We start from the raw sequence: 16,894 nt of genomic DNA, 5'->3' as shown, positions 1-16,894 counted from the left end.
CTGGAAATGTAAGTCTGGTGTGCCAGCTCATCCAAGGGTTCCACAACCAGGTACAGAAGAGAGGGGTCTCCAAAGTCTTCTTTTCCTGCTTTAGATATATAAGGTTTTGAAGATAACCTAATTTTTCCAAAAGTGATACTGAAACTGAAAATACAAATCGGCTATTTTAGTTCTATAAATAGTCTACCTGTAAGGTATGCTATGACATGCAGGTGACACAGGTGGTGGCCAAGATGCAACTATTATATCAGCACAACACAAGAAGGAAACCAAGAAGGGAACTGAAAGGAGAGTCTCAAGGTGGCTCCGAGATTAACAGAGACAAAGGACCATCCTAAGGTCAACAGTCTGGCCAGAAGTGTAGACTCCAAGAGTGAGGTAAATCCACATGTTGTATGGCATGGGTGGCCCTCATCTCCCTGCTCAGCCTACTAGGTGCCTGGAACTCCCTTCCACGGGACCCCCACCCCAGTGGGCAGGCAACCTGGATTGACTGTGGCTAGACAGAGAGTGCTTTGGCTTGAGGCATTCAAGCAGCAGGAAAGGGACACCTTGTAATAAGTCTACCAGTCAACACCTATTTTCTGAATACTTACAGATATGTTGGGCTATATTGCTTTCTGATCATTTCTGAACATACACATGACCAGTGCAAGTTCCAGTTAATTACAATGGCATGTATACGTGGAAACCCACAGGAAATTAATTTAAAATTTCAACCTCGGAACCACTGGCCTTCTCTTCTTGGCCATTAAATTCCTTTAGGGAGTCAAATCAAACACTCCATACAGACATGAATACTTAAAAAAAAAATCTTACTATCCAGACTTCTCTCATCAGAGAGAGACAGAGGATGGAGGGGGAGGGGAGAGAAAAGACATACTAATATGCAAACCTCCAATCAAACCAAGACTGGCAATTAACGTTTCATCCTTCAGAAACACTGGAATTACTTTCTGAGGCTTCCATGACTAAGTAATTCTCATCATTTAATAAATGAACATCATAGATTTTAGCAAAAAAGAGGTTATTAAAAACAGAAAATCTAGAATTAAAGAGTACGGTCCACATCTATTACTGGGAAGAGAAACAAAACACAGCACCTGCACCCAAGTGTGCAGCAGTTCTTTAGGGGGTGGTGTGTTTCAGTTCCAGCCTTGGTCCTCCTTCTTTGGGAGGAAAGCTCCTAGAGAAGAACAGCTCATTTTCTCTGGGTTTTCACTGGAAGAGATGGTAAGGGCACAGCGACCACATTTTTGGAATCCCAAGTTGTGTCACATTAGCCAATAAGGGGGTAAACCACCAGCCTCAGGGGTGGGGGTGTCTATAGCCAGACCACTGCCAACATCAAATTATTTATTGTGGGGCAAGCTTTGGGGTTTCAGCTCTCAAGACAGCCCTAGGAGGGCTGGAACAGTTCTTTATTTCTCTGCGTGGCTTGGGATGGGCTGGCAGTGGGAAGGGGAAGATCAGATTTCCAGGCTCCCTACCAGCAGAAGCCACACTGAGGGAGCAGAGAAGGGGCAGGGAGAGGCTTTTCCCTCCGCAGAGCGCTCCCAGCCTTTTGGATACTGACAGACACCCCAAGGAAAGCCGAGGCCAGACAGCTAGGATTTTCAGGCAATCCTTTAAAGATGCTAAGGGACCACTTCGAGTACCACACACAAACCTCTTCATTCCATCTGCGTCAGAAGTGCCCTAACAGAGGGTTGTTAGTGAAACAATAGCTTCTCTCATGGGCATCTCCAAATTGGTAGGCGGGACTTCTAGGGCAACTCACCAAAAAGGTTCACCCAACAGGCAATTGCTATACCTTTTTAATAAAAAGAAACTGGACTGATTCTAGTTTATTGAGGAATGTACTTGCTCTTTCTGCCAACAATGTAACACTGGCTTGCTTGGCTAGCTCCTTTATTCTGTATTAACCTCTGGAGCCATTTTAAGTAATAATAAATATTAAATAACCTTTTAAAAAGTTGCTAAAGAACATTAGCTCATGTTAGAGCTCTGTGGGGTAGGTTTCCATTTTAACCCCATGTCACAGATAAGCAAACTGAAACTGAGGGAGATGAGTGACTTGACTCAATGGCATAGCCATGAAAATGTAAGCCGACTACAAACCCCACAGCCCCTCTGCTCTACCACACATACAATACTTAACGTGGACTGGGTCATAAGGAGGCTTTTTAAATCCACTGTTCCCATCACAGCAGAACCCCAGGGACAGTGAGCTGAAGTGGGTAGCTGGCTCATGTCTTTAGGGGTTCTCTCAGAACACTAGTCCTGGTTTCTTGAAGAAAAAGGATTTGACTCAAGATACCAAATGAATTTAGGAAACACTATAATCCTACCTACAAGGTTCATAACATATACTGAAAAGGCTGAGAGAAGGACAGGTATCATTATGTTTTCACTCCTCTGTGGATCTTGAGAAACTTAACAGAAGACCATGGGGGAAGGGAAGAGGAAAAAAAAATAGTTACAGAGAGGGAGGGAGCAAACCACAAGAAACTCTTAAATACAGAAAACAAATTGAGGGTGGATGGGGGTGTGGGGGAGAGGGGAAAATGGGTGATGGGCATTGAGGAGGGCACTTGTTGGGATGAGCATTGTTTTGTAAGCCAATTTAACAATAAATTATATTTAAAAAAAAAAAAAAAGGCTCTGAGAAGCCCTGCTGGAAACATCCCCATTTCACTTTAACATGGTATTCCTCAAACTTATTTGACCACAGAATGCATTTACTACTTAATACCCATGAACTCCTTGAGGATCTAGTATTCTGTGAACACTTTGAGAAACAGTGATTTACAAGACCTCTAAATATCAGAAGTACCACTAGTTTTCATAACAAAAAAATTTTTAAACAAATTTTATTAAAAAAAATTTTTTTAAACATTTTTTAAGGTTTATTTATTTTTGAGAGAGAGAGAGAAACAGAGAGAGAGAGAGAGAGAGAGCGTGCGCAAGCGGGCCAGAGGATCTGAAGCGGGCTCCGTGCTGACAGCAGAGAGCCCAATGCGGGGCTCAAACTCACAAATCACGAAATTATGACCTGAGCCAAAGTTGAACACTTAACCAAATGAGCCACCCAGGCACCCTTCAAAACAAAATTTTAACTCATTTTAAATTTTGGAACTTCAAAACAATTTGGATGATGGGCGAAAGTGGTGTTTTTAAATCAAAGGAACACATCAATAAATCTAGGGTGAAACAGGGGATGCCTCTTACAAGGTGGGGATTCTCCACCTTGGAATGGAAATCTAGCATTAAAGCATGCATCTTCAAGTCAGGAAGAGCAAGCAGTCAGCAAACATTCTTCTACCTGGCCCAGGAACAAGGCAGACCCCTGGCCAATCTCTCTGGTGATAGCACAGAAGCAGATCCCAGCAAGGCCCTTTCTCTAGTCTCTAAACAGAAAGGGAAGCCTTATGAGAAGCCTATGTGGCACCTGGGGGAAGACTGTACTCAAGAAGAGGTTATTTTTTTTACTTATTTATTTTGGGGGGGAGGGGAGAGAGAGAGAAAGAGAGAGAGAGAGAGAGAGAGAGAGAGAGAATCTCAAGCAGACTCTGTGCTGTCCACGTAGAGCCAGATGCAGGGCTCAATCCTACAAACTATGAGATCGTGACCCTAACCGAAATCAAGAGTCAGATGTTAAACCGACTGAGTCACCCAGGCACCCTGAAACTTTATTTATAAGATGTTGAGTATTGAGCATTATGAACCCTGGAAAAAGCATTTAATGGTAGCTTAAAGTTTACAAGAACTTCCAGTAGTAATTCAGGTGATTTTCACCCCATTTATTCATGTTCCACATAAGCTCTGTGGCCCAAGAGACTGTCCAGAAAGCCATTTATTAATGCAACTGCTTAAAATGAGAGTCGTTCAGGCTCTGTCCCTGTGCCCAGGAGGAGCAGCCTCAGGGCTGGGAATCACGGCTTGCCAAGGAAAAGAATGTATGTAAGGAGTGTACCAGCCTCTGCATAGAAAACCCCTTTTCACAGCTGTGTCAATTTTCCTTTACTGTTGTCAACACTAAAAGGATCCAGACAGCCATTCTCTCAATGAATGACAGTTCAGACTTCAGGCTCTTTTAAAGGTAAGAATAAAGATTCCTGCAGATGCAGAATTCTTGAGGCTGGCATACTGTAACAAAACTACAGTTACAAGTGCAAGTAACAGAGTATGTTCTCCATGCAATACCTACAGATTCATATTTATCATACATTACACTGTCTAACACAGAAATATCTACATCAAGAGAAAGATCACGACATAAACAGCCTACATTGCCTCTATTTGGTCAGAATTAGGTCTATTCCCCAACATGAATACATAACAGATAACAGCATTCAAATACCAGTTCAACAAGTATCAAAGATATGCTCCTTTTGGAAAGCAGCCTAAATATAAATTCTAAATGGCCCGCAGCCCTAGATCCTGCTGGTTTCACACCAGTATACCACTGTTTCTTTATGATTCTGTATCATCATGTATCTCTTACTAGGGCCACTTTGTGGAAAGAATATTAGAATGTAGAAACATTCTTTCTTGATGTTTTCCATTCTTTATCGCAAAGTAGTTTAAAACTAAATACTGGGCTGTTCCCTAATGGGGTCTCCAAATGTCAGAAGATGAAGATGAATGAAGGGGCTTGTGAACTTAGGCATCTTTTGACCTCAAGACTAAAGTGGGACTAAGGCTGCTTTCCTGCTGAGAGGAGACCCGCGTCAGACACAGGAGGGCTCCATGGGAGCTTGGCATTGCAACCACCACACTAGTTCATAGACCTCTCTGCTGCCAATTTGGAAGTATGTGCATCACGCTTTATAAAGAAGAAAGTGCCCTTCACATCCCAGTAGTTGGCACCCATAAAAATGTATGGTTTTTTTTCTTTTCCAGATAGACCCACAGGTCAAAGGATTTTACACGTAGTCTAAGATGAATGATGTATGTGAAACATCCAGACCTCCAGAGAAGCACCTCTCCATGGCTCTCCAGCAAGACTGTCAACTAACTGGACAGAACTGCTCCATAACTCCACAACTAGACAACTCCAATTTAGGGTCACATGACCTTCAGTTAAACCAGGAAAGGGGGNATTACCATGATGACTAATTTAAAAAAAAAAAGCCAAACCAAGAAAGCTATTCTAGAACAACTCTTGGGAAGCTGGGGTACTTCATTTCGGAGAGAAGAGTTCTGAGGTTTGTGACTTCAGGCCTGTTCTGTGAATTTAGAAGAGTCAATAAAGTGATAGACACAAAATAAGTTTAAAGGTAAATATACTTTAGGCCACATTGCTCCTGGCAGTTTAGAAGAGCAATTCATTACAAAGCAATATGGAAATCCTAAACCTAGAAACCAGACTCCCTCAAAGCCCCCCATTGTCTTTAGGATGTTTCTTCTCTTGCTCTGATCACACTGAGCTAGTTTACTTTCAGGAAATTTGGGGCTTTTCATTTTTCTTTTCAGAGAGAAGTATCATTTTATCTTTTTTTTAAATAGTTTATTGTCAAGTTGGTTTCCATGTTACACCCAGTGCTCATCCCCACAAGTGTCCTCCTCCATGGGCTTTTCATTTTTAAATGAAAAAAATATCTTCTCAAAAGAACTTCCTCAAAATGTTGTGAGAAAAAGGTGACTAAATGGTCCTATGGCTCCATTAGGGGATAACAATAAAATGCATTATCCCAAAGTAGTTATTTATTATCCAAATAACTCATTAAAATGTTTTTAAAATGTAAGTATTTAAATATCCCTTAAAATATTTTTATACAATCTTTGAGAACTACACATATACAAGAAAGGTCTGCTATTCGACTAAAAAGAAATCCTACACTTGAAAAATTAGACAAAAATTGATACATTTTCTTCTGAACTCTTTTCAATGAATTAGAAAGTGGGCCTCCTTACAAACCCACCAAAATTAAAATTTACTTGGGTCATTAGAAGCCACAATCACATTCCACTTCTTAAAGGAAGACAAACTATTTATTCTTCTAGAGGCCAAATATCTAAATTTCTCAAGGCAAAGTCTTCACCAGTCTGAGTTCTGGTATGGTATTGAACTGGATGGCATGCAAGTGTATCACCCTATTTAGCTTCCATTACAGTCTTTTTACCATCTCAAGGGCTATTAAATGACTGAAAACAGATGTCTGAGTCCCATCAGGGGCCTGCTTATGCCTGGGAAAGCTGAGAAGCTGCAGCACCACAACACTCTTGACACTCCCCTTTCTACAACTACCCTGTGAGCTGCAGGGAGCTCACCATAGGGGACCCATGTAATTCCTTCACAGGGCAGAGGGTTAAACAAGGCTCGGGTTTTTATGGCTCTGAATCGCATTTCCCTTTTACACCATTTAAAGAAGGATATAAGTAGCTTACTGAGATTTTTTAAAAAAAGGAGCTGGGGCACAGGACAGAGCTCTTGAACATGGGTAGGGTCTAGGGGTACAAATCTATCAGGAGAATACCCCAGTGCTCATCTTACTTGTCAAGGAGAGTTTCAGGGCAACCTTGTTTATTTCTGTTACACTGGCTCCAGTTCAGAGCACTTCGTAGTATTTTTTTCTATTTAGAGAAAATTAGGGAAAACTATCATGGTTCAAGCCATTCAAGAAATAGGGATTTTGGGTCCAGCTGTGTGACCTTCGGCAAACTACTTAACCTTTCTGGGCTCTGTGCTTACTCATCTATCAATCAGTATGTTTATCTAATTACACCATACATATTTCAGCCCACTGCAGTTTTACAAACCCTTCCATAAACTTCGGTGCATTTGATGCTTAGAATAACCCTGTGAAGTAAAAAAGGGGCTATTATACTCATTTTATAAAACTGGAAATTGAGGCTTAGAAGCTAAGTGACATACTCCTGATAGTAGCCAAAAAGTAGACGTGAAACTGAACCCTTGATTTCTGATTTTTTAAAAATGTTTTTATCATGTTGTATGATCCTTCTGTTCCAACAGTATTAAAATACCACAATTAAAAAAACAAATCTGCCCCCCATTCATAGCTCAATTCACTGTCAGGAACCTCACTTATACACTGAGGAACAAGAAGCACATGACCAAGTGCTCTGTTTCTCACTCACATAAAAATGGCTTTCAATTTAATCTTTTGCTCTCTAAATGCTTATATGCTGAACACTAATAAACATAATTAGTACTACAGTGAAGAAACTAACAGATCTTGTTTTTTTTTTTTTTTTAATTTTTTAAAATGTTTATTTTTGAGAGAGATGAGAGACAGGGAGCAGGAGAGGGGCGGAGAGAGAGGGAGACACAGAACCTGAAGCAGGCCCCAGGCTCTGAGCTGTCAGCACAGAGCCCAACGTGGGGCTTGATCTCATGAACCACGAGATCATGATCTGAGCTGAAGTCAGATGCTTAACTGACTGAGCCACCTAGGAACCCCTAACAAATCTTGCTTTTAGTAGAAATATTCATGTATGAAAGAGTCCAGAATACATATTCTACAGTTAAATTAGAAGTACGTGCAAATTGTTACTTTACTGGAAAAAGATGAAGAAATCAGAACTTCAAAGATCGACAACGGTGGTGTGGGACCTGAGCATCTAAGAATGTCTTCTGGCTGGGTCCTTACCCTTGAAGTCTGTGTGACCTAAGGTCCTCCTACCTCCCCCCTTTCCATTCTATCCTCATCCTTCCATCAAGTAAGGAGACCTGTGTCATAAAGTAAACAAGAACAAATGGATTTAAAAAAAAAAAAAGAAAAAAAGAATCAAATCTCTGAATGTGTATATGTTCTTTTTACTGGCAGTAAAATTCCTGAGCTGTCAGCAAACTGTGGAAAGGGGCACCTGATGGCCCTGTCTGACTTGGAGATGAACACGTTGGGAGCCATGTTATTGTTTACCACTGCTCCATGGTTCTCAATTCCTCAATGTGGAGTAAAGCTCAAAATAAACAGAAGTCAGCCTCCCCCCAATTAACCCCACTTTGTGATTAAATGCCATAGCATTGGGCACTGACCTGCTTTGCCCACTTCCCCTTTCCTCAGTGATCCTTCAGCCTGGCACCCAGCTCTGAGATGAGGCCTGCTTAGCACCAGTGAAGTTCCCCACGTTCAAACCAACAACATTCTGTGTGGAGATGAGGGAATCAAAATTAAAATCCAACCCATCGGCATCCATGAGTTCACTACGGATAATGGACTCCATGTCACACTCCAAGCTCCCATTGAACATGTCCAGGTCCAAGTCGCTGGGGAACTTCTCATGGCCCACGACGGGAAGGTTTGCACTAGCTGAGTACAAAGAGGAGCCTGAGAGAGAGTCCGAGAGGGTTTGCATAGACTGGCTGACAGGAGATTGTTGCTGGTGTTTGACTGACCCAAGACTGCTGGAGTCGCTCAAGCCCATGTTGCTGACAGAATTCGACAAGGCACGGCTGCCACCGAGAGCGCCCTGGGTTTGGTGCTGGTGGTGGAGCAAGTTCTGACTGACCAAACTCCCCTGGTTAGGCTGGGCAGCAAAGGACATCATTGGGTCATTTCGAAGCATCACGTTCCGGCGGGAGTTCTGGGCAGACACAGCAGTACTGGCCTGAGACATCAAGGGATCCGACTGGGTCATCATGACATCGCTGTGGCTGAGGGAGTCTGAAGTGAGCAGGTCCTGGAGTGTCTGGTTGCCATAGTGTGACATGGAAGAGAAGGTAGCTGGCTTGTTCTCTTGGATGGTCTGCATGGGAGACTGGCGCAGGGAATTCAGAGACGAAGGTCCAAACACCGTGCTGTTGAAGGAGCTGGTTGGAGAGCCCAGGCCGGAGCCCTTGGTGGTGTATGGGAAGCTAGAGCTCCGCTGCATGAGCCCTCCAGTGGGTGATGGCTGGGACGATGGGAGTGTGATGTTATCCAGCAGGTCATCCATGAGGTTGTCAGAGAGCCCATCATTCAGATTCATGGTGCCTGCCATGTCGGTCAGCCGTGGTAGCTCCACGGTGCATGGCTTACTTACAGAGGGTGAGAGGCTAGCTGAGCTGCTGTAGAGCATGGGGGAGAGTGGTGCATCATCATCCTGGACGTCGTCCAACTCCGTGCTTGCCAAGATGGGTGACAGGCGGCCACTGACCGTGCTGGCGTTGGAATTGGTGCGTGAGCGGAAGTCCGTCCATGCATCCAGCTCATCACTGCTGCGTGACGTGGGGCTTCCAGGCCACTTGGAGAGCTGGGAGGGACTGTCATCTGCTGACTCAGGGGCTGTCTGCAGGGCTGCCTTCTTCTTGGCTGCACGGCCACGACTCTTGGTATACTTGTTGCTGTTGTCCATGGAGACAGCCCGCCGCCGGGGTGCCTTCCCGCTCTTCCCCCCGTCAGGGTTGATGATCCACCAAGAGCTCTTGCCAGTCCCCTCATTCTGGACCCGCATGAAACGGCTATGCAGTGACAGGTTGTGCCGGATAGAGTTCTGCAGAGAGAATGGAAAATGAAGAATATGAGACAAAATGATCCAAAACTAAGCAACCAGAAGTAGTTAATCAGACTCATTGTATGATATGCTCCCCACCTAGCTTGCAATTCAGTGACAACATTGTAAATGGCCAATTTTGGTATTTAGAAGGTGGGAGATGGTTTCATGTCCAGGAGACGCTAGAAATGTATAATGTCAATGACATTGTTTCCCCAAATTCCTAAGTTTTGTTGTCCTTTCTAGAACTGTATTTCCTACACTGAAGTTCACACTTAAATAATTTATTACCACAGTACTTTTGCACTTTGCAGCAAACCTCCCTGGCTCTTTAAGGTAATCACTCGAGGGGCCACTTTATTCTCTTACAGTTCCCTCCTCCACTAGAATAAGGACAGCATCTCCCTTTTATTAACCACTTCTATAAACTCAGAACTGGTGTAACTGAATTGTTACCTATCCTTTCTATGACTTCATCTCTTCTTGCCATAATTTCATGCCTGTCTGCCAGGCATAAGAAAAACAAACAGTGGGGTGCCTGGGTGGCTCACTGGGTTAAGCATCCAACTCTTGATTTCAGCTCAAGTCATGATCTCACAGTTTGTGAGATTGAGCCCCATGTTGGGCTCTGGGTTGACAGTGCGGAGCCTGCTTGGGTTCTCTTTCTCTGCCCCTCCTCTACTCACACTCTTGTTCTCTCTCAAAATAAACATTTAAAAAAAGAAGAAAGAAATGGTAGAGTAAAATTTGCTGAGTTGACAGAAATAGGCAGGTTGCCCATTCAGAACAATTCTAAATAATTTATATAGATATTTCCCCTCCAGGCAATGCAGTCTGAGCATAGTAACTTCCAAAGAGTTCAGTATGGAAAGGAGGGAAAAAAGTAACTTTACAGTAGAGAAACAAACACTATCTCAGTCAGGTGATCAAGGTCAACATCAATAGGGCTAAGTTATGTTGATAATATGTACTCTTGATATGATGTGATGAAAATGGCACCGTCTTTTGTAGTCTTTCTTCCAAAATCCATCACCCCAGTCTAATTATGAGAAAAACATCAGACAAACCCCAATTAGGGGACATTTTAAAAATGTCTGTNGGGGGATGAGCACTGAGTGTTATGTGGAAACTAATTTGACAATAAACTATTTGTGTAAAAAAAAAAAAAAAAGTCTGTTGAGTATGCCTCCCAACTATCAGACTCATGAGGAAATCTAAGGAAGAATGATAATTAAATGTAAAGTAGCATCTTGGATGAGATGCTGGAACAGAAAAAGGACATTAAGTAAAAATGAAGGAAATCTGAATAAAGTAGGGACTTCAGTTCATAATAATGTATCAATATTCATTAGTTGTGACAAATGTACTAAACTTTAGATTAAGATGTTAACAACAGGAGAAACTTGATGTTGAGATATGAGAACTCAAGTAGTTTTCCAATTTTTCTGTATATCTAAAACGATTTCATATTAAAGGATTAAAAAAAAAGAAATAGAGCAAAATATCTTCAAAATCCTAACAACTGCATCCATCTTGCAAGATCTTCCTCTTGGCTTGGTAGATAAGCCTGGTTGGCTAGGATGACCTAGATGCAGTCCTATCTCTGCCACTGATCAACCATGTGACCTTGAGCAAATCATTTAATCTGTCTGCAACAACTTCACTTCTCTATCTTCATTATAGCCATAATAACATCCAAACCATCCCTCCCTGACAAGGATGATGTAAGAATGATATATGATAATATGGGAACGGGTCATGCTACCAAGTCAGGGTGTTCTTATTGCTATTATAAAACACAGAGTCCATGGTAGGGAGAGCTCATCACCTGATACCAGCTCATTCTAATCTATAAAATGCCTCGTGAGCAATAAAAGAGAGTAATTGATGGTATTCTCCACATCTGGAACAGAAACTACAGGACAGATGAATTTTTATTTGCTAAAGTTAAAAAGTATTGCCTAGTGCTGTATATGAAATACAAACAATCCTAAAAGTTATCATAGTTATTAAAAAAAATTGGCAATCACCAACTGAATTATGTAGAAGATACAAATACATGTGTTCTACCAGAATGTTTTTAAAACTCAAAAAGTCAGCAGGATCTTACCATAAGTAAATAACTCAAAATACTCAGTGTTTCTCATGTTCCCATGTAAGGAGGCCCTGCAGTTCAGGTTAGGCAATGCACACGAACAACCATCAGTCATAAGTTGGCATTTCTATGATATAGCCATAAAGACACATTTGAGAGAAAAAAACAAGCAGCATACTGAGGATCTGATGAGACAAATGTTGCCCAGGAGACTATATACACTGATTCCCTTTTACTCTTCTGGTTTTAAAAAAGTATAATGGCATCTCTACTAATGGTTCAGAAATTATGTTTTTAAAAAGTAAAACACTTTGAAGCATGTTCTAAAAATTCACTCTGTAGGGTTTAAAAAGCAGGCAAGTGCAAGGTGGTCCTACTAGCTGAGTACTCAAATGACTAGATATACTAAATAAAAAACTTAAACTTCTTGTTGAAAAAACAGGAAGGTTCTGAAACTATGTGGGAGCAATGTGGATCCCTGGCCAGCCCCCTTTGCTCTAGATTTTGGGAAGAGTTCATACAACACTTAGGATTAATAATGACCAACCTTAAATATCCAGTTATCCCCCCTTTAAAAAGCACTTGTTGGGGGGGCACCTGTGTGGCTCAGTCAGTTAAGCATTAGACTATTGATTTCAACTCAGGTCATGATCTACGGTTCCTTTGACTCCCACATAGGCTGCTATCAGTGCGGAGCCTGTTTGGGATTCTTTCTCCCTCCCTCTCTCTCTCTGCCCCTTCCCCATTCACGGGTGCACGCTCTCTCTCTCTCTCTCTCAATAAACTTTTTTAAAAAAGCACTTAAGGAACAATATTTTTTAATGTATTTTTAGTTTCACCAATTCCAAACCAATGTATCTACACACAAAAAAGTAACACTTTACAGAATTCCTAAATGCCCTATGTGAATTTTCTAACAGTTATCTATTACTACAACTCTAAACCTCAACAATGTATAATTTAATAAAATTTCATGCTACAATTGGTTAAAATTTGGAGACAGAAATTAAGCTTCTGTAAGGACATGTGGGGCTGGAATACCCATATCTAGGACCAGAAGTTCAGGACAAGATGTCAGGGCTCAGGTCCCTGACCTCAAGGGTGAAGAAATGAGAGCCTGCCCAATTACAACACTGCCACTTACTGGGCTATGGCTTTTAGATCATGGTCTCTAATCATTATAATACACCTGCAAACTTGGTATCAGTGCCCTCATCATCTATAGGAGGGCTCAGGCTGAGAGATATCAAATAATTACACATGGTCACACTGTCTGTATAACCCAAAGTGAAATTTGTTTTCCAAACTCCAATTCAATTATTATAACTTTTCACAGGTTTGTCACCAAATTAGTTAGAAGTTATCATTTGACTTATTTCTGTTAACATTTAAAGAAACATGTAAGAAAGAAGGATATAAAAGCACAACCTTATTACTATAATTCTGTTTATGAAATAGGGATAATAATTTGATGGGTCTTTCTTAAATTAAAAATAAAATTTTTTTAAGGAAAGTCTTTCAGAAGAATCAATGGGAAAGTGAAGTCTCACACAGCCCATGTTTGTGTTTCTTTACTAAGGTGGCCATGATAGCATTCCTTCTAGGGAGAGGGCAGTGGTCACCATACAAACCAATGTTAACTGCTCTTCTGAACAAAACCTGACTTGTTAAATCGATGACTAGCTTCAGTTTCCAATCTTTGCTCTACTCTTCTTTTAGAGGTTATTACTAGCAGAATGCATGCCCTAAGGCATATTACCTACACAATACTCAGACAGGTTTTTCAGGTTACATGACCAAGACAGCACAGAAACTGCCACCACCATTGTGGCAGTCTCCTATCTCAGCAGCCTGTAAACATACAGGCTGTCCAGCTTCCCATTTATAAAATCCATAATCCACTTATAAAACCAAAGACCAATAAATATGGCCCCTCTGTCCATTTCCCGTTCAAATGCTCCCTTACCCTAACAAAGTTTTCTTACAGGTCATGATTCTAATCACTAGTTTCTCTACCTAAATTTTGGCAAAGCAGGAAAAGGTAAATAAATAAATGCCAGATAAAATGTCAGGAATGTGATGTTTCCCCACACCTCCCTGATAACAAAAGTTAATGGTGATATGAATGGTGATACGATTTCAAAGGGATGACACTCCTTCATGTCAGTCCCAGGAATGAGAAGTGGGATTTATAAAAACAAGGCAACTGTAAAATCTTTATGATCTATATTCTCTAAAGACTTCTACATTATGGTCTATAAAGTAGTTTCTGGTGAACTGTATTTTATTTGTTTAAAGTTTATTTATCCTTTTTATAATCTCTGCACCCAACATGGGGCTCAAACTCACAACCCTGAGATCAACAGTTGTGTTCTTCCGACTGAGCCAGCCAGGTGCCCCCCTACTTGTATGTATTTTAAACTATAAAAACCGCCATTAAAAATATTCTATGGTTTTCCACTAATTCATATACCATACCAAACAGTCTGTATTTCTAGAATTTTACATTAGTTTGGGGGTTGGGAGCTGAAATAAAGGAGGAATTTTGACAAGACTAGAATGATTTTTCTAATACCTTGGAAGGCAAGCCATTGTTAACTGGCCGAAGTATTAAGGATCTGTTTTCCTTAATGCTAACGTGATAAGGTGAATATTAACAACCAGAAGTCCTATTGCTAGAGCACAGGACATTCTGTCACCACACTTACTTACTAAAGGAGCCACAAAGCTACACTACAACCTCAACTCCAAATCATGTGAATAGTTCTGGTTATTTAAGTTCACTATGAAAAAATCCAGATACTGATAGATTATAGAAAAGCAAACATTTTCTAGGAAAAAACTTTAGTGTCAGAGACAAATATGCCAGTTTTTTTCCCAACCTGCCCCAAAGATTTAGAGAATCCTTAAACCATCTCTAACATAATGTGTCTGAAGAGAGAGCAGAGATCAGAATACTCTTCAACCATTTTATGTCAATGCTCTCTTTTACAAAATGATTTACACCCAAGCAAGCCTGGGACAGAAATGCTTTAGATGGAGTTAAATAGGAAGAGATCTGGAAAACCTGTGTCCTGTGTGATTGCAGCTGTATTTAGTGGCCTAATCCTTCAAGGAGGTATGTGCAGGAGGTATGTGAAAGAGGTAGCATGAGGGAACTCGAATTTCCAGTCATGCTGAATGGGGGCCACAGCTTAGAAATTTCTTCGTTTGGTTCTCCTTTAAGAAATTAGCATAAAGATGACTGTACTTATCAGAATCTGGTAATTATTTTTCTTGCTATCCGGTTTTCTACTGTAAGATATATTTATTGCTAATATTAAAATGCACATGGTCACTACATATATACCAACTGGCTGAGATGACAGATGAACCCAAAACAGAATAGATTAAGTGTCTGAGAGAAGCTGCCTGAAATGAACAAGTATTCCCCACTGAAACTTTACGAAGTGGATAATTAACACACACAATTTAAGGTGGCTAATGGAGGTGGGGCAGTGTGAATGTTGAAGGAAAACTACAGACTTTAATGTCAGTCAGGTCCAAGCTAGAATCCTGACTCTGACATTTGTCCAATGACGTTGGGCAACTGAGTGAACCTCAGATGCCCCTTTCATAAAATGAGGATAAAATTACCCTCTCTGCCTAACTCTAGGATCTTCGGGAAGGTTAAATGAAATTACGCATGCAAAGTACTCACTGAAGTGCCAAGCACAAAAGAGGCTCTCAACTGTCAAATCCCACATACGGAAGCAGTGACATCAGAAACGTTCACTTACTGTTTTCCGAGCATCGTATAATTTGAGCCAAAAGGTGAGAGGGCGGCTCCTTCCAGGAAAGATTTCAAACTCTTAAAAGTATTTCAAAGGTGCCGTGTCAGTCAGGAGTGACTGGTAATTTCCTAACTGTTGCTACCCTATGTCCACTCCAGCCCCTTCCAACCCATGTTTACCTTGTGGAGACTGTCCACTAACCCAGACACCAGCTGCATGTGCTCCCCCTGGAACACAGAGAGGGTTTTGTCTGGAAGCAACATGTGGTATCAATTTATCTTTCTCAGCAACGGCAACAAGGAATCCACTGACTTTAAAAATAAAAAGGGAGTTGTGTAATTTAACTCTTAAAAGCTGCTGCCTACCCTCCTTTATATTTTATTTTTATTTTTTGAGGACAACCCCTCCATCTCCCTCTCTATCTTTTTTTGTGCTGTCTCAAAAGCAGCAAAATGAGTTACGGCTGTCAACTCCTAAGCCAGACCCACTGTTCCCCACCAGGCAGATTGCAGACACCCACCTGGTCCTTCTGAGCGATTTCAGTGGGGACAATCTGCAAAAGATTGCCTTTAGATACAATACTCATCTACCTTGCACATGGGACCAGTATTTCAAGTAGGTCTCACTGCTTTGACTTGTGGGCAATGACAATTCAGAATGAGCCTGCCAAATGCCTGAATTCTAATATATGCACCCCCTGAGCTGTTGATGATAAAGGTCACATGAAAAGCCCAATGGAAACCACAAGTCACGAGGAGACCCAGAGGTCTGTGTGCCACTGCAGAGTAATGCAAAGATACAGCTTCAGGAGAGGGCTGGGAAGTGGCCTTTGATTTATAATGATAGGCTCTTTCAAAGGCAGTTCTCTGGACAAGGCCTTGACTTCTCTTAAGTATTAATTCTTCCCCCTGGCTGCCCATTAGAATCACCTGGGGAGGCTTTACATACTCCTGCCCCGCTTCTAGGAATTCTGATACAATTGGTGTAGGTAAGGCTTGGGTAGAGGGACATTTTTAAAGCTCCCCAGATTGTTCTACTGTGCAATGAGAGCTGAGAATCACTGGAATTTCCCTCTGACTTTTCCAGTAACTAAGACTCTGAGTCCAACCTAATGATCCCTAGTCTTTCTGGGTCTGGTAACACAGCAGAATCAGTGTTTTCTTTTCTTTTTTTTTTTTTTTTTATTATTTTTTTACAAATAGTTTATTGTCAAATTAGTTTCCACATAACACCCAGTGCTCTTCCCCACAAGTGCCCTCCTCCATGCCCATCCCCCCTCCCCCCCCCACATCCATCAGTCCTCAGTTTTTGTCAGAGAAGGACAAATACCATATGTTTGCACGTATAGGAGGATTAGGAGGAACTTAACTGAGGAACAAGGGGGAGAAGAAGGGGGGAAATGGTGGGAGAATCAGTGTTTTCTAAGTTCAAGTTCCCACCATTTAGAAAATAAGGATGAAAAGTGGGGCTACAGAATCAAGCTGTGATTATATGTGCAGGGTAAAATAGAGAGAGTAATTTTTCAGGCCACTGGGATCCAGATAGCTTTTTTCTTTAAAAACAAAAAAGGCAAGGGAAATGGGGA

The 16,894-nt window shown here is 41.4% G+C and overlaps 1 protein-coding gene across 1 annotated transcript in view; it reads right to left on the bottom strand.

Annotated features, from left to right (window-relative positions):
* FOXO3 (forkhead box O3) overlaps positions 1-16,894 on the bottom strand; it is a 121,102-nt gene that overhangs the window by 11,084 nt on the left and 93,124 nt on the right. Inside the window, exon 2 of the mRNA XM_077779955.1 lies at positions 8,006-9,441. Coding sequence (XP_077636081.1) covers positions 8,041-9,441 — 1,401 coding nt within the window. The 3' untranslated portion in view covers positions 8,006-8,040. The remainder of the gene's footprint in view (positions 1-8,005; positions 9,442-16,894) is intronic.

The sequence above is a fragment of the Crocuta crocuta genome, unplaced genomic scaffold (assembly GCF_008692635.1).
Source record: "Crocuta crocuta isolate KB4526 unplaced genomic scaffold, BGI_CrCroc_1.0 scaffold147, whole genome shotgun sequence".
Classification (NCBI taxonomy): Eukaryota; Metazoa; Chordata; class Mammalia; order Carnivora; family Hyaenidae; genus Crocuta; species Crocuta crocuta.
The sequence above is the reverse complement of the archived record's forward strand: the minus strand, read 5'-3'. Positions and strand labels throughout refer to the sequence as shown.